This window comes from Giraffa tippelskirchi, chromosome 2 (genome assembly GCF_054371585.1).
Source record: "Giraffa tippelskirchi isolate mGirTip1 chromosome 2, T2T-mGirTip1v1.2.pri, whole genome shotgun sequence".
In the NCBI taxonomy this organism is placed as follows: domain Eukaryota; kingdom Metazoa; phylum Chordata; class Mammalia; order Artiodactyla; family Giraffidae; genus Giraffa; species Giraffa tippelskirchi.
The window spans coordinates 99,670,956-99,689,594 of record NC_137276.1 but is presented as its reverse complement, the minus strand read 5'-3'; the positions used below and the strand labels follow the sequence as shown (position 1 = coordinate 99,689,594).

General features: G+C 47.3%; 1 protein-coding gene across 9 annotated transcripts in view; it reads right to left on the bottom strand.

Annotated features, from left to right (window-relative positions):
• The window catches only part of KY (kyphoscoliosis peptidase), a 51,261-nt gene that overhangs the window by 24,622 nt on the left and 8,000 nt on the right, over positions 1-18,639 (bottom strand). For 6 of the 9 annotated variants that reach the window (XR_014078008.1, XM_081574139.1, XM_081574132.1 and 3 more), the window contains 3 exons: positions 16,472-16,534; positions 5,263-5,337; positions 3,209-3,271 (listed from right to left, as the gene is read on the bottom strand). Coding sequence is in view for 8 of the 9 variants with exons in the window: in XM_081574132.1 (XP_081430258.1) it covers positions 3,209-3,271; positions 5,263-5,337; positions 16,472-16,534 (201 nt within the window). In the remaining variant the exon portion in view is untranslated. Of the gene's footprint in view, positions 1-3,208; positions 3,272-5,247; positions 5,338-9,096; positions 9,654-16,471; positions 16,535-18,639 lie in introns of those variants that run through there. The other 3 variants (XM_081574138.1, XM_081574135.1, XM_081574134.1) reach the window with 3 other exon arrangements.

The following is an 18,639-nucleotide window of genomic DNA, read 5'->3' as shown; positions in this document are numbered from 1 at the left end:
ACTGTACCTCAAGGAACTCAGCAGCCCCAGGCAGACTGCTGTAGAATCCCTTCTCCCACCAGGTCATTTCCTGCAGATTCTCTGCTAGCTTTTCCAGAACGAGTGGTCTGCGGGAAGCATCCAGGCAATGCTGCTGGCCCCTGATGCCCTGGCCATGGTGCCCCAGGTAGATGTGCTGCAGGGCACTCTGGGTGTTGGAGGAGGGCATAGTGGTTCTTGGCCGCTTGGGCCTCCATGGGGTGAGGTGCGTCTGGCACCCAGACAGGCTTCTTCCCTTGCCCATGGTCAGCTGGAGACTGACTGCATGTACCACGAGAAAGTTAAGAGTTCTGGCAACAGGTACCTAAGGTACTGTGGGGGTCCCCCAAGGGAGGCTGGGCCTCAGAATCCCTCACCTATGTCCAGCCTTTCTCAGAGGGAGCCCAGACACAGGACAGACTCAGATAGCTACTGCAGAGCTAACTGATCAGTGGTCAGACCAACCCAAGGATGGACAGGCAGCAAACCCCTGCCCCAGCCCAGAGAAGAGCCTAGGCTTTGGCTGGGTCTTTCTTATTCAAGGCCCAGGCTGACCAAAGTCAGGCAAGCTGGGTGGGAGGTCAGGGAGGGAGTGAGAGGAGGATGGAGCCAAAGGAGCACTGATCCCCCAACTCCAGGGGATCAACTCTCATTCTGCCATGTCAGGATGGAGAGGGGTGGGTAGGGGTGCTGTTGGGGCCACAGGACATGACAGTAAGCCTGGGAGGAGCAGAGGGATGGGGAAAGTGCCTGGTGGGACTACACACGGCCTGGAATGGCTGGCCGACCTTCCCCTCACTAGGAGTTGCTGAATCCAGTAGTCTGGCCTCAAGCATGTATCTGTGGGGTACCTGGGGAAGTGAATGAGATAGTGGATCACGTGGTAAGGTTAGGGGCACTCTGCTCCCTGGAAGGGTGCAAAGAGAGGGTCCTTTGCAGGCAAGCACAGAACAGGGATATGAAACCTCTGCGTCCAGAGCGGGGCTGCTCCTGCGTGTAACCACACATCCCTCGAGGACAGCCCCCTCTTTTTTTAGTTTAAGCAGAAGAATAATTTATTAAATGTTTTTAAGCAAGTACACAGGCTACAGGAGGAGCAGAGCAGCAAGCACGGAGGCTGCACAGTCAGAACCAGGGCTGTAAGTCAGAGTGTAAAAGAGCTGGAGACAGCATTTTGGAGACAGAGCTGCTGTTCCCACTGAGATGGATGCAGTGGCTTCCTTGGTGGGGACAAGGTGTCACCACCAGCTCTGGCCTAAGCTGCTCTGAAACCCTCCCTGGGCTGGCACTGAATGTGAGGCACTGCCAGCTGGTTAGGGAGCTGGCCATTGTCCAGCCACAGAGGAGATCCCAGGCTCCAGTCAAGTTCAGCATCAGGAGCAGGCCACATGGATCCTTCTGCGTGTCTGCACTGATGCAGGCCTCTTCCTGTTAGGACCGAAGCCTTTTACTTCCTTCTCAATCTCAGACTGGCTTTGGCCACCTCTGTCTGCTCCCTCAGTCCCTGCTGACCCGCTGCAGTAGTCCTCACATGGGGCAGGGTGGGGAGCCTCTGACACACCAGAATCTGAGGCTATTCCTGTCCTAAGAGAGGGCAGGGTGCGCGGTGGGTGGGCAGGCAGTGCAAACTCTACTTGAGGCTGTGGCTTTGCTCAGCAACCCAGCATCTTCTTTCTTCATTTTCTGCTCCTCTACAAGGACCAAGACCTGCCCTGGCTCCCCTCCCCCGATCGCCTCCAGCCTTCTGTCCTGTACAGTCTTACCCAGAGGCTCCCTGGAAGCCCAGTGCCATCATGGCTCACTTGTCTCATGCCAGAGCTGGGATGTCTCCCCTCTGATCACTCAGATCACCTCAGAGCCTATCCTGGGTGGTTCACCATGGGGCTCTCGCCCAGCTGGCCCCTCAGAAGGGATGCAGCAGCAGGCCCTGCTGAGCTTCCCCCTTCTCAGTGCCCTCTCCCCCCACGGACTCTGGCTCCCGCACCGCTGACAAGGGCCGTCACAGTGACCTAAGTGGATACGAAATGGACTTACACATTTAACAAGCTTCAGCTCTGCAAATGAGGTCTCCCCTGCCCCCATTTCGAAGAAGGATGGCACTTCTAAAATGGGACTGAAAACCCTATTATTAGTTTTACCCTTTCTTGGTTCCATTTTACAATATCTGAACATTAAAAATACCCATAATGATTTATGCCTCATTAAATTTACTTTTTGAGCAGATTAGGTAAGATTTGAATATGATTTTGCATAAATACATTTAAAATACTAGTGGCATTAACTAAATTATTCTAATTTTAAAGCAAAACAATAGGAAGAAGTAACAAACTGTACTAAGCCTTAGATGCCATCTGGTCTACTGAGGGGGAAACTGAGGCCCAGGGAAGGTGTTGTTGCTGTTGTTCAGTCGCTCAGTTGTGTCCAACTCTTTGTGACCCCATGGACTGAAGCACACAAGGCTCCTCTGTCCTCACTCTCTCCCAGAGCTTGCTCAAATTCATGTCCATTGAGTCAGTGATGCCATCCAACTATCTCATCCTTGTTCACCCCCTTCTCTTCCTGCCCTCAATCTTTCCCTGCATCAGAGTCTTTTCCAGTATTGGAGCTTCAGCTTCAGCATTAGTCCTTCCAATAAATATTCAGGGTTGATTTCCTTTAGGAATGACTGGTTTGATCTCTTTGTTGTCCAAGGGACTCTCAAAAGTCTTCTTCAACACCACAAGTTGAAAGCATCAGTTCTTTGGCTCTCAACCTTCTTTATGGGAAGGTGAGTGAGGAACAAAATTAGGATTCAAACCCAGGCTGCCCATCACCCCTTCAGGATTTCTTCCTCTGTCTCACTCTGCTGATTCACATGCCTCCTACCTTACAGACACTTGCTTTAAAACTTAATTCAATTCTGAATTCTGTTCTAATGTTTCCCATAATGGGCTGCCTTGTTATTGGTGGGGTTTATGCTTTAGCTTTGGGATCACATCTGGTGTGTCAGCTTTTCACTTTTCCACCTGTGTCCATAGCAGACATTGCCAACCAATCATGATACTCCTGTCCCCTGAGCCCCGAGATGGCCCCAGATACCCAGCTCTAAGGAGCGGGACTGCCCCAGGGAGCCATTTCCAACTGACTGCAGATTGGTTCATGAGGCTAACTCAATCTCAGAAAACGACCCCAAGAAGGCTTTGCAACTTACCATGGGTGTCTTTCCCTCCAGGCTGCCGAGGTCTTGTGTTTCCATTTTTATCAACTTGTAAACCTACAATATCCCAAAGGTTAGGAGTAGAGACACTTCAGAAGAAATAGAAAGGCAAGCACAGATGATTCTCTGTGTGGTGGTCTTTCTTTCTGACCCCTCATCTTCACTCTCCCTCTCACAGTATTCTTGCTCTCATCCCCACCCACCACCAAACTAGTGCTAGGATTGCCCTGGGCTTTCTGGTGAGGCACAGGGTACTGAGAGCCATGGGGGGATGACAAGAAAGAGAAGTTCAGTCTGTGAGCAGAGAAAGAATTTTCTAAGACATTGAGGCTTGGAATTACTCAGCAGGCCTGGAGTCCCTGTTCCTGCCTCCACACTGGATGCTCCTGCCGTCTTGGACGACAGCTGAGGATTCTGAGGGTGTCAGTCAATTCACTGCCAGATGACCTCAGAAGAACTGACCATGAGCAGAAATGAAAGGGGAGAGAGGGGAAATATTCCACAGGAAGGTTCAAGGGCAATCAAATCTATAAATGCAGGACTATTAAGGCAGTGTGTGTGTGTGTGTGTGTGTGTGTGTGTGTGTGTGTGTGTGTGTGTGTGTGTGTGTGTATTAGTCGCTTAGTCATGTCCAACTCTTTGAGACCCCACAGACTGTAGCCTACCAGGCTCCTCTGTCCATGGAATTCTCCAGGCAAGAAAACTGGAGTAGGTAGTGATACATTCCCTCCTCCAGGGGATCTTCATGACCCAGGTACTGAACCCAGGTCCCCTGCATTACAGGCAGATTCTTTACCATCTGAGCCACCAGGGAAGCCCAGTAAGGCAGACTGGTCACTAATTGTCATTAGACTCCATAAACAACAGGAGAGAATTTCTTGCTGATTTGAAACCAGGTCAGGAAGATGTGGGTCCCTGATGGAACCAGGAGGAGCTGGGGATAGGGATGCCAAGGAAAGTTATTCTTTGCCCTTGAAGGTCATTGTTGGCTGTAAATAAAAAAATAGAAGGTTGCAAATGTACATAGATCATTCTGAGAAACAATGGGCTTTGTCTTTCTTACGTTCATATTTTGTTTCCATCTACATTCTTCAGTAGAGTGATAGGGGTTCAAAATAGTAGCCAGATTTTTTGTGTACTTACTATTGCCTGGCTTGTGCTTTATTGACTATCTCACGTAACCTCACAGCAATCCTTTGAGGGACCTTGAATCATTTTCCTCCTTTTGTACATGAGGAAACTGAGTGCAAAAGAGAGGTTAAGCTACTTGCCTGAGGTCCCACAGCTGAGGCCTGAACCCAGCTAGCTGACTCCCAGGGTCTGCCCTCCCAAACTTCTGGCTGCTGAGGGCTGTAGGGCCAGGCAGCCATAGGGGACCTGCCCTGCAGCTCCCCACCCCCCAGGGGGACGTGCAGTGCACCTGAGCCTTGGCTGTTCTGCAGCCTCTGTTCCTTGGCTGGAGTTTCCCCAGGAGCCTGTGTAGCCACAAGATGGATAGATACAGGCTAAGGACCATGAAGGGAGCAGTGGAGACATTGCAGGCCTGGGTCTGGGCCTGTGTGCACATCACGGAAGGCAGCCAAGCACGGTGGTTAAGGGCATGGGCTTCATTCGGACCTGGGTTCTGACCTGCTTCCTAACCGGGAGACAGGCAGTTATCTCACATTTCTGAGCCCTTGCTGATCTAAAAAGTAGGGCTAATAATGGTGTATATCAAAGAGTTAAAAACTTATTGAGTGTACAGCACTTAGCACTGCACATGCCACTTTTTAGGCCGTCAATACACGGCATCTAAGAATAACAAAATTCTTGTGATGAAATTCATGTTTAGCTAAATGCCTTGTGTGACCCAAGAACAGGGGTTATTGACTGTAGAGAAGAGAGTGTCCCAGGGTGAAGCTGCCATGTCTCTGCTGGTTCCCTGTGTGTTGGCCCAGGTCACTCCTCTCCTTCCCCCAGAAAGTTCCCTGGTCTGGGCTCTGGCCCTTCCAGCTGCCCCAACCCTCTGTGCCAGCCCTCCAAACATGAGCAGCCCTGTACGTACGTACGTTTAGCTGAGGAGAACTTCTTGAACAGCTGGGGCATGGCATCCCGAGGGTGGACCTCCACTGTCAGCTGTGTTCCTGCAAACGAATAGGAGGTGATATTCTCAGCCAGACGCTGCCAGAAAAGGGTGCCGTGTCTCATGACAGATGTTTGAATAACAACACACAAGTTGTGGAACTTTCTTTTGAATATGCAGATAATTTTTGTTTACAAAACCCCAAATCAAGAAATAAGCAGACAGTTTCCAGGTCTGGGCAAGATGGAGCAAACAACTCCCACCATGTCTCTCCCACTCAATGCACTAGAAAGAATGAATGGACCGACTATTTCAGGACTCTTCAAAGCAAATGATAGAAGGCAAACTGGGGAAGAAGATTAGAATTTAAAGCATCATCAAATTGGAAGAGTTGACTATTCCCCTCCTCTATGGCATTACCTAGACTGGATTCAAAGGCAGCCCCAAACGCAGAAGGTCACAGTGGATGCAGAGGAAATGTGCTCTAAGAGAAGTTCTTTCTTTTGGCTTGTGGAGTGAGAAAGGAGAACTCTAAGAGTCATAGTGGAGGAAACCCTCTCTTGTTTTTTCCCTTTTTTCTTTCATCACCTGACTCAGCCCCCAGGGAAATTCTGCTGGGATGAGTGCAGCAGTGAGTTTGGTGGCCCAACAGACACCAAAGTATTTGTAGGGGAGGTGGTTACCAGTGAAGCTGTGATTCCCAAGAGTGTAGGGGAAAATACTCATTGATTTCTTCCCCTCTCTCTGTTCTCCACTGATTGTTTCCAGATGCAGACACAGCGATGTACCCAGAAGAGTAGGAAAGCTAAAGCCCCAAGATTTAGGGCTGGAGGACTGGCAAGTGGGTTGTAGAGAGGAGGGAATCAAGAGAGCAATTCCATTAAGTTATGGATGAACTCCTGTGGTCACCTCTACATGAATGGATCTCGTTCACATTGTGCATGCTCTCATCCTAAACATTATATCATAGTCTTTGAGAACTAAACTACGGTGTAAAACAATGCCTTGATTGGGTGCTGTGGGGTGCATGTGCATGTGCAGGGCAGATCTGGCAAAGGCGAAAATCCCGTTACTCGGTATAGAGAGACCCTGGAAAATACCAACTTAAAAAGGAAAAGAAAATAAACAGATGCTAACCCTATGGTGACACAGATTTTGGAATTATCAGCCAGAGATTTTAAAACAGCCATGATAACCATGCTCTAAAAAGTGAGGTAAATAGTCTTGAAATAAATGAAAAGATACAAAGTACTAGCAAAACTTAGAAGATAAAAAGAAGAAACAAATACAAATTTTAGAACTGAAAAATACAATTGTTTAAAAAATATCTGCATATACTCAATAGCAAAATAGAGATGACCAAAAAAAGAGTCAGTGAACTTTAAGACAGATCAACAGAATTACTCAATAAGAACAACAGAGAGAAACAGTGAACAGAACCTGTGGACAGTACCTGAAGATCTAATGCTCATGTTACTGAGATCCCAGAAATAGAGAAGAAATAGTATGATGCAGAAAAATATTTGAAGAAATAATGACAGAATAATCAACACAACCAAGAGCTGGTTCATTGAAAAAATCAGTAAAATTGATAAACCTCTAACTAGAGTGGCCAAATAAAAAGAGACAAGACACAAATCAGGAATCAAGATACCAATACAGGAATGAAATAAGGGTTATCACTATAGATCCCATGTATACTAAAAGAATAATAAGGAATAGCATAAATAACTCTATACAGATAATTTCTGCAACTTAAATGGACCATTTCCTCGAAAGCTATAAACTACCAAAACTCACTGAAGGAGTAATAACCTGAAATTTCCAATATGTATTTTTAAAACCAAGCTTGTAGTTCAAAATTTTTCCAAAAACAAACAAACAAAAAGCAAACCAAAAGCAGGTCCAGATGGTTTCACTGGCAAATTCTAATAAAACTGTCGTAGTAGTTTTAAAATTCAATTTTGCACAAGATCCTTCAGAAAATAGAAGAGCAGCAAATACTTCATATATATTTTATGAGGCCATCATCAACCTGATACCAAAACCAGATAAAGACAGTATAAGAAAAGAATACTATGGATCAACATCCCTTGTAAACATAAACATAAAAATTCTCAAAAAAAATATTAGAAAATTAAATCCAGCAGTATAGTAAAAGAATAATATACCACTTTGGGAATGCAAGGTTAGCTCAATATTTGAAAAAGCAGTGATTGTAATTCATCATATTAGCAGGCTAAAGAAGACTCACATGATCATATCAATTGATACAGAAAAAGCATTTGACAAAATTTAATAACCACTCAACAAACTTCTCAAGAAAGTAGGAATAGAAGGAAGGTTCTTAATCTGGAAAAGGGCACCTACCAAAAACCTAGAGCTAACAGCATATTTAATGGTGAAAAGTGGAAATCTTTCCCCCCTGGAATTTGGAACAAGACATGGATGGCCACTCTCATTGTTCCTAATGAACACTGTACTGAAGTTCTGCCCAGTGAAATAATAGAAATAAAAGAGAAAGAAAGAAAAGTCATATAGATTATAAAGAAAGAAGTGAAACTCTCCTATTCACAGATGACATGTCTGTCTACATGGAAAAATCCCAAGTATTCTATACAAGAATTTCCTAGAACTAAAAAGTAAGTTTAAGAATGGTCACAGGATACAAGGTCAGCACCTCAAAATCAATTATATATATGTTGACAATAAATGATTAGAAATTGAATTTTAAATTACTATTTCCCAAGGCTCCAAAAAATGAAATAGTTAAGTGTAAATCTTTAAAAAAATGCAGGAATTTTATGCTGAAAACTAAAAATTATGATCAAAGAAATTAAAGAAGACTTAAATTCATTGGAAAAGACCTTGGTGCTGGGAAAGATTGAAGGCAGGAGGAGAAGGGGATGACAGAGGATGAGATGGTTGGATGGCATCACCGACCTGATGGACATGAGTTTGAGCAAGCTCCGGGAGTTGGTGATGGACAGGGAAGCCTGGCGTGCTGCAGTCCATGGGGTCGCAAAGAGTTGGACCTTATTGAGGGACTGAACTGACTGACTAAATACACAGGGAAATATGTTATGTTCATGAATTGGAAGACTCAGTATTGTCAAGTTGGCAAATCTCCCTAAATTCATGTATAGATTTCATGCAATTTCAATTAAACTCCTTGGAGAAATTTCGTAGATTGTAAATATAGGCCAGATGATTCTAAAATTTAGATAGAAAGATATTGCAACTAGAAAAATCAAGTTAATTTTGAGAAAAAGATAGGAGGACATCAACGGATTTTAAGATGTTTATAAAGCTGCAGTAATCACACAGTGTGATATTGACAAAGTGATAGATATATACCTCAATGGAACATAATAGAATTAAGAAATAGACCCACACAAATACGGCAAATTGAGTTTTTACAAAAGTGCAAAGACAATCCAATTAGAAAATGGGTAAAATAATGGATGTCTCACCAAATAAGAAATTAAGGATGTTCAACATGATTAACCATTAGGAAAATGCAAACTGAAAGCAGAATGAGATGCCACATCTATTAGAAGAGCAATAATAAAAAGTAATGATAATACTATATGCTGATGAGGTTGCAGAGAAACTAGATTCCCTCACAGATGCTGGTGGTATTGTAAAATGATGCAGCCATTCTGGAAAATAGTTTTGCAGTTTCTTAAAAAGCAAAACATGTACTTAACATATGACTCAACAAGTATACTTTTGTGCTTTTATCCCAGAGAAATGAAACTCTTTACATTCACACAAAAACATGTACACAAACGCTTATAGAAGCTCTATTCATAATTACCCAGAACTGGAAACATCTAAATGTCCTTCAGTGGGTGAGTGGATAAACACCTTTTGGTACAGCCATATCAAGCAGTACTTCTCAATAATACTCTTAGGAGTGATAGGAGGATGTGAATCTATACAAAGAGTCTGTACAAGGGAATTTTGGGGGTGACAGAACTGCTTTGTATTTTGATTGTGGGGGTGGTGACATGAATCTGAGCATGTGTCAAAACACATAGAACTGCACACCAGAAAATCCAATACTGTATGCTAATTTAAATTAAAATAAAAATTTAAAAATACCAATCAAACGCAAAAGTAAAAGTAGAATTAAAACAGAACCTATGTGATACAGAAGGATGTAAAATAGAAGGTGACGATGCAAAGCAGGATAATAATAAACATGCTTTTGTATCCTGCTTTCTTCACTTGTGTTTACATTACATGTTACTGAATATAATCACAAGTCATTTTAAATGGCTGCATAGTACTCTATTCTATAGATGGTTTATAATCATAAGAAGAAATTTCTTTTTGTTGGATATTTAAGATTTCCCAAATGTTCTGCTATTTAAACAATGATGTGATGAACATTCTGATGTTGTTTTGTTGCTAAGTAGTGTCTGATTCTTCTGTGACTCCATGGACTGTAACCCACCAGGCTCCTCTGTCCATGGGATTCCACGGGATTATCTCGGCAAGAATACTGGAGTGGGTTGCCATTTCCTCCTCCAGGGGATCTTCCTGACCCAGAAATCGAATCTGCACCTCCTGTGTTGGCAGACAGATTCTTTACTACTGAGCCACCAGGGCAACCCAAACATTCTGACACACTGCTTTACACACTCTTCAAATCAGTTTCTTCAAACAAATTCTTAAACATGTATTGAAGGGTATGGAGATTTTTAAGGCTTTTGTTAGATATTGGCAAAATCTCATGAATGATTTTATGATTCTCTCAACAGTGTAAGAGAGTGTCTGCTTTGCTCACCCTTTCTGTGTTTAGTGGCAAAATTTGTTACAATACTTTGTATTTCTTTCTTTTATTCTTTCCCACATTTGGGCTGGTCTGATGATGTGGTCTGGCCAGTTAGCATGAAATGATGCTGTGCAGGCTTGGAAGCTATGCCAAGAGATTCTGCTGCTTCCACTTCCATTCTTGGGATTCCAGCCACAACTGCCATGTAACTGCATGTAACCCAGCCTGCAGAGGGCAGGAAACCACATGGAGCAGAGCAGAGCCATCTCAGGTGAGGCCACCCTGGACCAGCTGATCTTCAGCTAGCCCTCCCACTGACCACACACGGGGGTGAGGCTAGCCAAGATCTGCAATCAGCCAGGTGTGGCTTAGACAAGAACATCTGGACAACCCGTAAACTTGTGAGCTGTTAAATGTTTTAACGAACTGAATTTTGGGGTGGTTTGTAATGTAAAAATTTGACATTTGATTGTCATTAATCCTTTAAGTTTTTTTTTAAATCAATGAATAGTGACATCTCACTGTTTTTGTGTATTTATTAAATTTTCAGTATAGTATTTTTCACATATTTGCCATTTTAAACTTATTTTGTGAATCACTTATTTTCCTACTGATGTGGTATCTTTTTCCTTATTGATTTCATATGAGCTCCATTTACTAATCCTTTGCCTGCTAAAAGTGTTTTCACAGAATAACAATACTGACGTTCTTGTGTAGCTCATAACCTTGTTCTGCGTGTTAAGGATAGTAATTCTTAAACAAGTTTAAAAGATACAAAGCGGCCTCCAAGGGATTACTTTGAAGGGGTTAACATTCATTTTGACTGTAGTTTCTAGCACATTCACTGGCAGAGAAAATCAGCCTGTGACTTGACAATTAGGATGTTAAGTGTTTCAGAGTTCAAAGCATCATTCAGCTCTGGTCAGAGGATCTGCTACCATCGCCATGGGCAGCAAACGACACCTGTGTGTCTTCCCACAATGCCCGGGGCATGGGTCTACTCACCACTGTCTTTCCATTTTCTCCACCTGAACACTCAGAGTTGGTCTTCAAAGTGGGTGCCAAGCTATACTTGCCCACTAGATGTTTTGTAAGAAAAAGGGTTTGAGAAAAATGTCCACTTCCTCCCCTTTTGTAGGTCGCATCACACAACCATCTGAGAAGTTCTGCAGAAGTCTACTTGACTCAGCATTATTTCATCAAACAAAATTTGGAAAATGCTGGGCTGCAACAGTCTCTGGAAGTGGAGAGAAGTTGCAAAGCTGCCCTGACTACTGGTTTTAAAGTGAAAATTGCTCAGTCGTGTTTGACTCTTTGCGACCCCATACAGTCCATGGAATTCTCCAGGCCAGAATACTGGAGTGAGTAGCCGTTCCCTTCTCCAGGAGAATCTTCCAAATCCAGGGATAGAACTCAGGTCTCCCGCATTGCAGGTGGATTCTTTACCAGCTGCGCCACCAGGGAAGCCCAAGAATATTGGAATGGGTAGCCTATCCTTTCTCCAGGGGATCTTCCTGACCCAGGAATATGAACTGGGGTCTCCTGCATTGCAGGTGGATTCTTTACCAGCTGAACTACCGGGGCTCAACAACAAACCTCTTTCCCAAACTTCTCCTAACGTCCAGGTACTTTCAACTACTCTTATCCAGCCAAGTCGCTCTGTCAGAGAATGAGCGAGCTGAAAATCAAAACTCTTTAAGCCCTTTCCGAGGTGGGTGTTGAGGTGCTCTCCCACTGGGCACTCACCTGGCCGGAAGCTCCATCAGTCACCCCTTCTCATCCCTCCCTTCCTGCTCTGCCTCACCTCTCCCTGGCCCACCACTCCCAGGGTCTGACATTTTCCTGAGGCCCCCTCCTGGCTCTGCCCCAAGTGGTGCTGTTAATCGTCACTCCCTTGAAGAGAACAGCAAAGCTCCCGGCCTCTCTGATGGGTGTGATTCTCACTCTCATTCATAGGTGTGCAAAGGGCACTTCTGGGAGGGAGGCTTCTCTGCTCCAGACGGTCCTGGACCTGGACACACCATCCCCAGGGAACAGGGCTGTAGTACCACCCCGTGCTTCCTAAAGGTGTGAAGTGCTAGGAGTTTGCCAACTACAACATTCCTTACCAAACAAAACTCTTAATTTAAAGAAAACATTAATTTGCCAATGATAAAAAGTGGAATATCATTTGGACAAACTTTAAAGTGAGATTGAAACCCTAAGTACAGTCAGATACCATGACGCTAATCTTAGTTACAAGTATACCCAAAGGAGGCCTTCTTGGGATTTCAGATCACCTGCTTCAGACTTTCTCACGTTACCACTTCCCAGTTCTACTAGCTATCACCCAAACAGCATTTTGTGAAGCTGAAACTTTGACTGTCTTAGTAAAAGTGTATTAGTGGTTATTTTCTGCTACACCTGAGAAGTGGTTGCCAGACCCTGTTCCCACCCCCAGAGATGTGGCGATGCAGCAGGCAGGCCTAAGCATGTCCACGACCTGCTGCCCTGGGCCTGCCTTCTACCCCATCAGGAGAGTCCTCCCACCCGACAGCTTCTCTCCAGGTCTCTGCGGGTTTGAATCAGGCTTTGTCTGAAGACCTAATTTGCTCTGAACACCTAATACAGAGATGGCAAACAGATTTTGTGTTGTTCATTAACTCTGAGTGATTGGAAGTGGCTGCCTGGAGCGCTTATCAATTAGCAAAGACTGTCAGGTGTGTGTGTGTGTGTGTGTATGAATGTGAGTGTGTGTATGCATACATGCATGAGTGTATTTGTGTGTGTGCTGGGGGCGGGTGTGGTATGGCATTCATGTCAGATATTTGTCATCATTGACTTAAGATGGTCCTTAACTCTCTCCATAACTGGCTGTCACCTTTACAACCTGGATTCTGTGCCTTGGAATTTTTCCTGCAGTAGCTGAGTCAGAAAATCTCAGCTAAAGTATTTCTAAAAAACCCAACTCTTGCTTTGGGCTGGGTGTTCAGAGGTTTCTGCCCAGAGTGCGGTAGTCAGCATTAGTGCAGGAAGTGTAAGCTCTGACACCCTAGGAATAGCAAGCTGACTGATGACGGGGACAGTCCAGCTCTGCAGATGCCGCACCGGGTATGGTCGGACACAGGGTGGAAGCCCTGCTCAGCAGCTCTAGTTGTGGGGTGACTGCGAGTGTGCCAGAGGTCAGGGCCGAGACCACGGGGCACCAGCCAGTAGGTGTGACCAAGGCTGTCTCCTGCAGCCTAAGTGACCCTGGCTTCCATGGGGCTCTTGTAAACCCAGGGCCATTCATGATTCTTTCTGCAGAATGAAGCTCAACAGGGATGTCCCAGGTCTGGAAACACAGCAGTTGGAGCCTAGTGCAGGCCTGATCAAAGAAGGCACAGACAGTCTGCCTGGCGATGAGGGTAGGTGATCTGGAAGGAGGCCTCAACAGAAATCTGATTTGTCAAGAATAACTTTCGGGGCTGAGGTCACTGAGGCTTCTCTCATTCAACGCACATGCCCGTCACAGATGAATCTTGCAAAGACCTCTTCTGCGTGAAGATCCAAGATTCCCGTGATCATTCTGTCACCTGTTGCATAAAGTTACCACCCCCTCTGCCGGGAGCTCTTCCCCAGAGGCCGTGTGACCTGTTCCTTCATCACTTCCCTTACTCAAATGTCACCTCAGGGATGCCTTTCTCAACCACTCTATTTTAAATTGTTCCCTGTGGTAGCTGCATGATGGCCCTTAAAGATATCCATGTCCTAATTCGGGAACCTGTGAATGTTACCTTCTACGGCAAAGAGGACTCGGCAGATGTGGTTCAGTTAAGGATCTCGTGATAGGAAGGTGATCCTGATCATCTGGGTGGGCCCAATGCCATCACCAGGATTCTTATAAAACAGAGGGGGATAGAACTACTTTACAGAGAGAATGCAACGTGACGATGGAAGCAGAGACTGGAGTGATGCAGCTACAAGTCCACAAGTGCCAGCAGAGTCAAGGAAAAGATTCTCACCCAGAACCTCCAAAAGGAACCTGATGCTGACCAAGAGATTGATTGGCCCAGTGAGACTGGTATGGGATTTATAGTCTCAGAACTGTTGAAGAGAATATTGTTGTAGTTGCTAAGTCATGTCCGTCTCTTTGTGACCCATGGACTGTAGCCTGCCAGGCTGCTCTGTCCATGGGTTTTCCCAGGTAAGAATACTGGAATGGATTGCCATTTCTCCAGCGGATCTTCCAGAGCCAGGAATTGAACCCAGGTCTCCTGCATTACATGCGGATTCGTTACCACTGAGCCACCTGAGAGGCCCATTGAAGAGAATAAATACATTTGTGTTAAACCACCAAGTTTGAGATTATGTGTTACAGCAGCCACCAGAAATGAACACTCAGCTGTGTGACTTCCCCCTACATGCCCCTTCCTGCTTTATTTTCTCCCCCAGCCTTATCTGACACCTTGCATTTTTCTGGTTAGGTTCATCAGTTTCCCTCACCAGCTGTCAGCTTCACGGGGACGGAACATTGTATGTTGTGTTCTCTGGTGGATCCCCAGTGCCATCATCCAGAGCTGCTTTTTGTGAAATGAATGGATCAGCACGAGTGGGGACTCTGCCTCAGCCCCAGAGCAGGGCAGCCTCTCCCTCGCTGTGGTCCAGGCTTCCATAAGACCTGGAGGGCCCATTCCATCCTGACCTTCAGTGGACCTTGTCCAAGGCTACCTCTGGAAGCCTCAGATCCTGGGAGGTGGCATGTGAGTGGCCCACAAGAGCCAGGGTATAGTGTACAGGCGAGGTTCTGGTGACTGGAAGGCCCCATTTCACCAGTCCTACCCTACAGGTCTGGCAGGAGCACCCTGCTTGGGGACCACAGCATCCTCAGCCTCAGCTTCCTCCTCTGTAAATAGGGATAATATCATGACCCCACCAGGGGGAATGGCCAGAACTAAGTAAGATAAATAGTTGCTAATCCACACTCAGCGCTGCAGTCCATCGGGTGGCAAAGAGTCGGACACGACTGAGCGACTGAACTGAACTGAATCCACACTCACTTCAGTGAGCTATCACTCACTCTTATGTCACTCACTCTTATTTGGGGTGAGCTGCTTGCTGCTAGTCCATTTCAGAGAAGTGGGGGGCCCAGGCTTGTCTTTGTAGTGCTCAGAGGGGTAACAGGTCAAGGTGGGCCCACTGAGTGACCTTGGGTTTGTCCTGGAGCCATCGTCCCAGGAATCCTGCCCTAAATGGATACTGACCTAGACTGCAAGAAGAACTAGCCACTTCCTGCTGGAAACTCGAGCTGACAGGCCACTCTTCACTATCTGCCAGCGTCTTTCCTTGGGGATGTTGGGTTAGCTGGTGTTACAGAGCAATTCCCTGAGAACCTCTGAGTCCTCCAGGGCTTCCTCCTCACCGCTTTTTGGACATTACCTTACAAGTTAGGACATGAGCGCTGAGGGCACCAGGGGTGACATCTTAGGTCTGAGTCTAAGACCGCTCAGGCACCAGGCCCTGAGTCTTCAATCCAGAGCAGAAAGCCAGGGCCGAGGGAGGGGAGGGGAGTGAGTGGGGGAGTGGACGTTGGGCTGGGGCTCTAACCTGGCCTCTCCTCCATTTGTAGCTCTGAGCCACCCTGTTTCCACCCTGAGGTGCTCTCAGATCTAGTCCCCAGCAGAGTCAGCAGCGGATGCCCTCCCCTCTGGGAGGATCCGTCCAGCAAAGTGAGGATTCCTAAGGAAGGGCCCTCTCACTGCCCCCTGCTGAGTTAAACTTGTCCCAGGGTGGAGGGCCCTGTCTGGGAAGGCTCCGTCTCAGGGGGAGAGGCCAGGGAACCGCTGTGACTCGGAAGGAGGGAGGGCCTGACCACGGCGGGCTGGCGGGGGGAGCCGGTCCCCAGGGCGGCTGTAGAAGCAGTGCTGTGAGAGGAGCAACAGCTGAGGCCTTGATGGTGGCTGGGGCGGTGGGGGGCGGGGATGGTGCTAGGGCACAGACTACTCCAGCTCTGACTCTTGCTGGCCATGTAATCTTGGGCAAAAGACCACCTTTCTAAGCCTTGGTTTAGTCATCTGTAAAATGAGGACAATAAGAGTACCGATCAAATACGACTGTTGTGAGGCATAACTCACATGAGAATGACCATGTACGTGGTCTGGCAGGGTGCCTGACGAGAGGTTAGCACTCAGCGAAAGTGATGACAGCCAGGGTGATGATGATGACAGCAGTGGATTCTGTGGCCCAAGGACTTTATTGCCCTATCCCAGGACACAGGCAGCCTCTCACTGTTTCCCATGGGATGTGGGGGAGGGAAGGGTGCTCTGGCATCTCCAGGGCAGAGAAGGCCCTGCTCTCCACAGTCTGTGCTCTGACCCCACTCTCTCTGGCCAGGACAGCAGATCTGGGCACACAGGAGCTGGGGGAGAGGTGACAGGTAGTGGCAGAACCTTACCTTGGTTGTCGTAGGAAGTGATGACCTGAGTCTGCTGGGCATGCTGCTTCTCCACCAGGTTTCCTGTTGAAGGAAGACAAGAGGGACCTGCAGTGACCACAGGGCCCAGAGTAGGATGGAATTTTCCCTGGGCAGAGCAGAGAGCTGCCAGGCTGGGTATCAACACGTGTGAATCAGTAGAATCTTACACCTGAACACAGAGGCAAGTGCCTAGGAGCCCGCGTACACACACTGAGAGCCTCTCACTCTCAGTGGGGGCCAGCAGAGGTTAGTTTCTCTTCCAAAAGCTGGGCACGCCTCCCATGGGCTAAGTGACCACTGCTCCTGACTTTGGTACAGCCAGGCCCGTTTCCATAGCACAGCGTGAGGCCTCCCTGATCTCCACACCTTTCTACAGAGCAGCTGGAAGGCTCTTATCTTGATCATGGGCCCATGGCTTTGACTGGTTAACTTTCTGCCAAAGACCCCATGGCCAGGTGAGACCCCAGGCTTGAACCCAAGTCTCCTGACTCCTAACTCAGCCATCTATCTCTCTCTGAGAGGAATGGAGGGTACGCTCCTACTCTAGCCTCGGAGTTGGGGTGCTTGCAGTTTGGTTTAGGTTCACCAACATTTGCAGAGCACCTGCCATGTGAATGCTCTCCATGCATTGGTGATATTCATGTCCTTGGTACACAGAGCCATGCTCAGAGCCTAGTGGAGTCAGGTTGCTATGGAGACATGCCCAGCTCCTGCCATAGACCATGGCAGGGTGCCCCCTGCCCCTCCTGTGGGAAGTACTACCTCCCCTACATCTCTGCTGTACATGTATGGCTGCTGTGGTAGTCTGGTCTTGCCCTTGAACCTCTGCTTCAGAGGGGCAGGAATGAGGCTGGGGAAGGGCCACTACCACCCTGGCCTGCCATCTTCTCCCCTGGCCTCCTGCTGAGCTGCAAAAAGGCTGTTGGGCCTGTCCCTGGAAGTGACCACTGGCACAGGTGCAAGCATGCCTCTGGAGCACTGGCCCGATTTGGCTCTGTTCATATGTCATTGCTTGTATACCTAACCAGAGCTGCCACTCAGCATTTCCATGCCTTGGGCCAGGCAGAAGCTGGTCACAGTGGGTGGCTGGCCCACTGAGCTGGACTGGATTGCCATCCTCCTGTGGGGGGGTCTTGCCCGGGAAAGCCCACCCACTCTAGACTTCTCTGTAGCAGGCCCAACCAGGTCAGTTAGCCCCATGAAGGCTGAGGTTGGTCAGTTGGGCAAGGGTCAGGACCACTGTGTGTGCCAACTCAGGGTGAAGCAGTATGTGCTAGGCTGGAGCTCCAGGCCAGACCCAGGCGAGGACAAAGAGGCCACCTCCTGCGGGCGCAGCTGGCTGTAATCTCCGCTCGGCTGGCGGGTGGAGGAAACAGGATCTGGGAAGGGAATCCTCAAGGAGGATGATTGGCTGGCATAGCTGCTGTAAGGATATTTATAGTCATGGCTGCACAACTGGTTTCCCTGTGGCTGTGAGGCATTAGTCCCTGTGCTGCTAGGCAGACTTTGGCCAGGACCAAGGAAAGCAGCCAATCACAGCAGGGGAAGCCCGTTGCTGGGCAAGCTGATGGCTCAGCCCAAACACCTGCTGCTCGGAAAAGTTTGGAACACTTGGGCTCCCCCCACCCTGCCAGCGCCCCAGCCAGAGGAGTGCATGGGTAGCAAGAGGGGGGACATGTGCTCTTTTGGACCAACAGCATGTTCATCCACATTTGTCCACCCTCCACCAAGCACAAGCCATCAGGTGCGTCCTTCTCAGGTGAAACCCGTCCAGTTTCCAGGGCTGGGCACAATGCTGGTCACCAGGGCTGGGTGACCTGGGCACCAGCAAGGGAAGTATGTACCCAGAACCTCACCATCAGAAAACACAGAAAGGAGCTGTAGTTTTAACTGCTGCATGCATGCCAGCCTGTCACTTGAAAAAATAAATAAAATTTTACTTAGAGTTAATTTTAAATTACATATGTTGGTGGAGTGGTGGAATCCTTTTTAAGCTCAAGGCCTCTGTGCGGTCTCTCTCCAGCCCTGCATTTACCTAAAACTCTTAACTCTTGGGTGATTTTGCAAGAACTACTTTAAGCATTCTCTTTCTTTGCTAGCACCTAGTACCCACTTCACGTCTTTAAGAAGAGTCTCATAATAGTCAT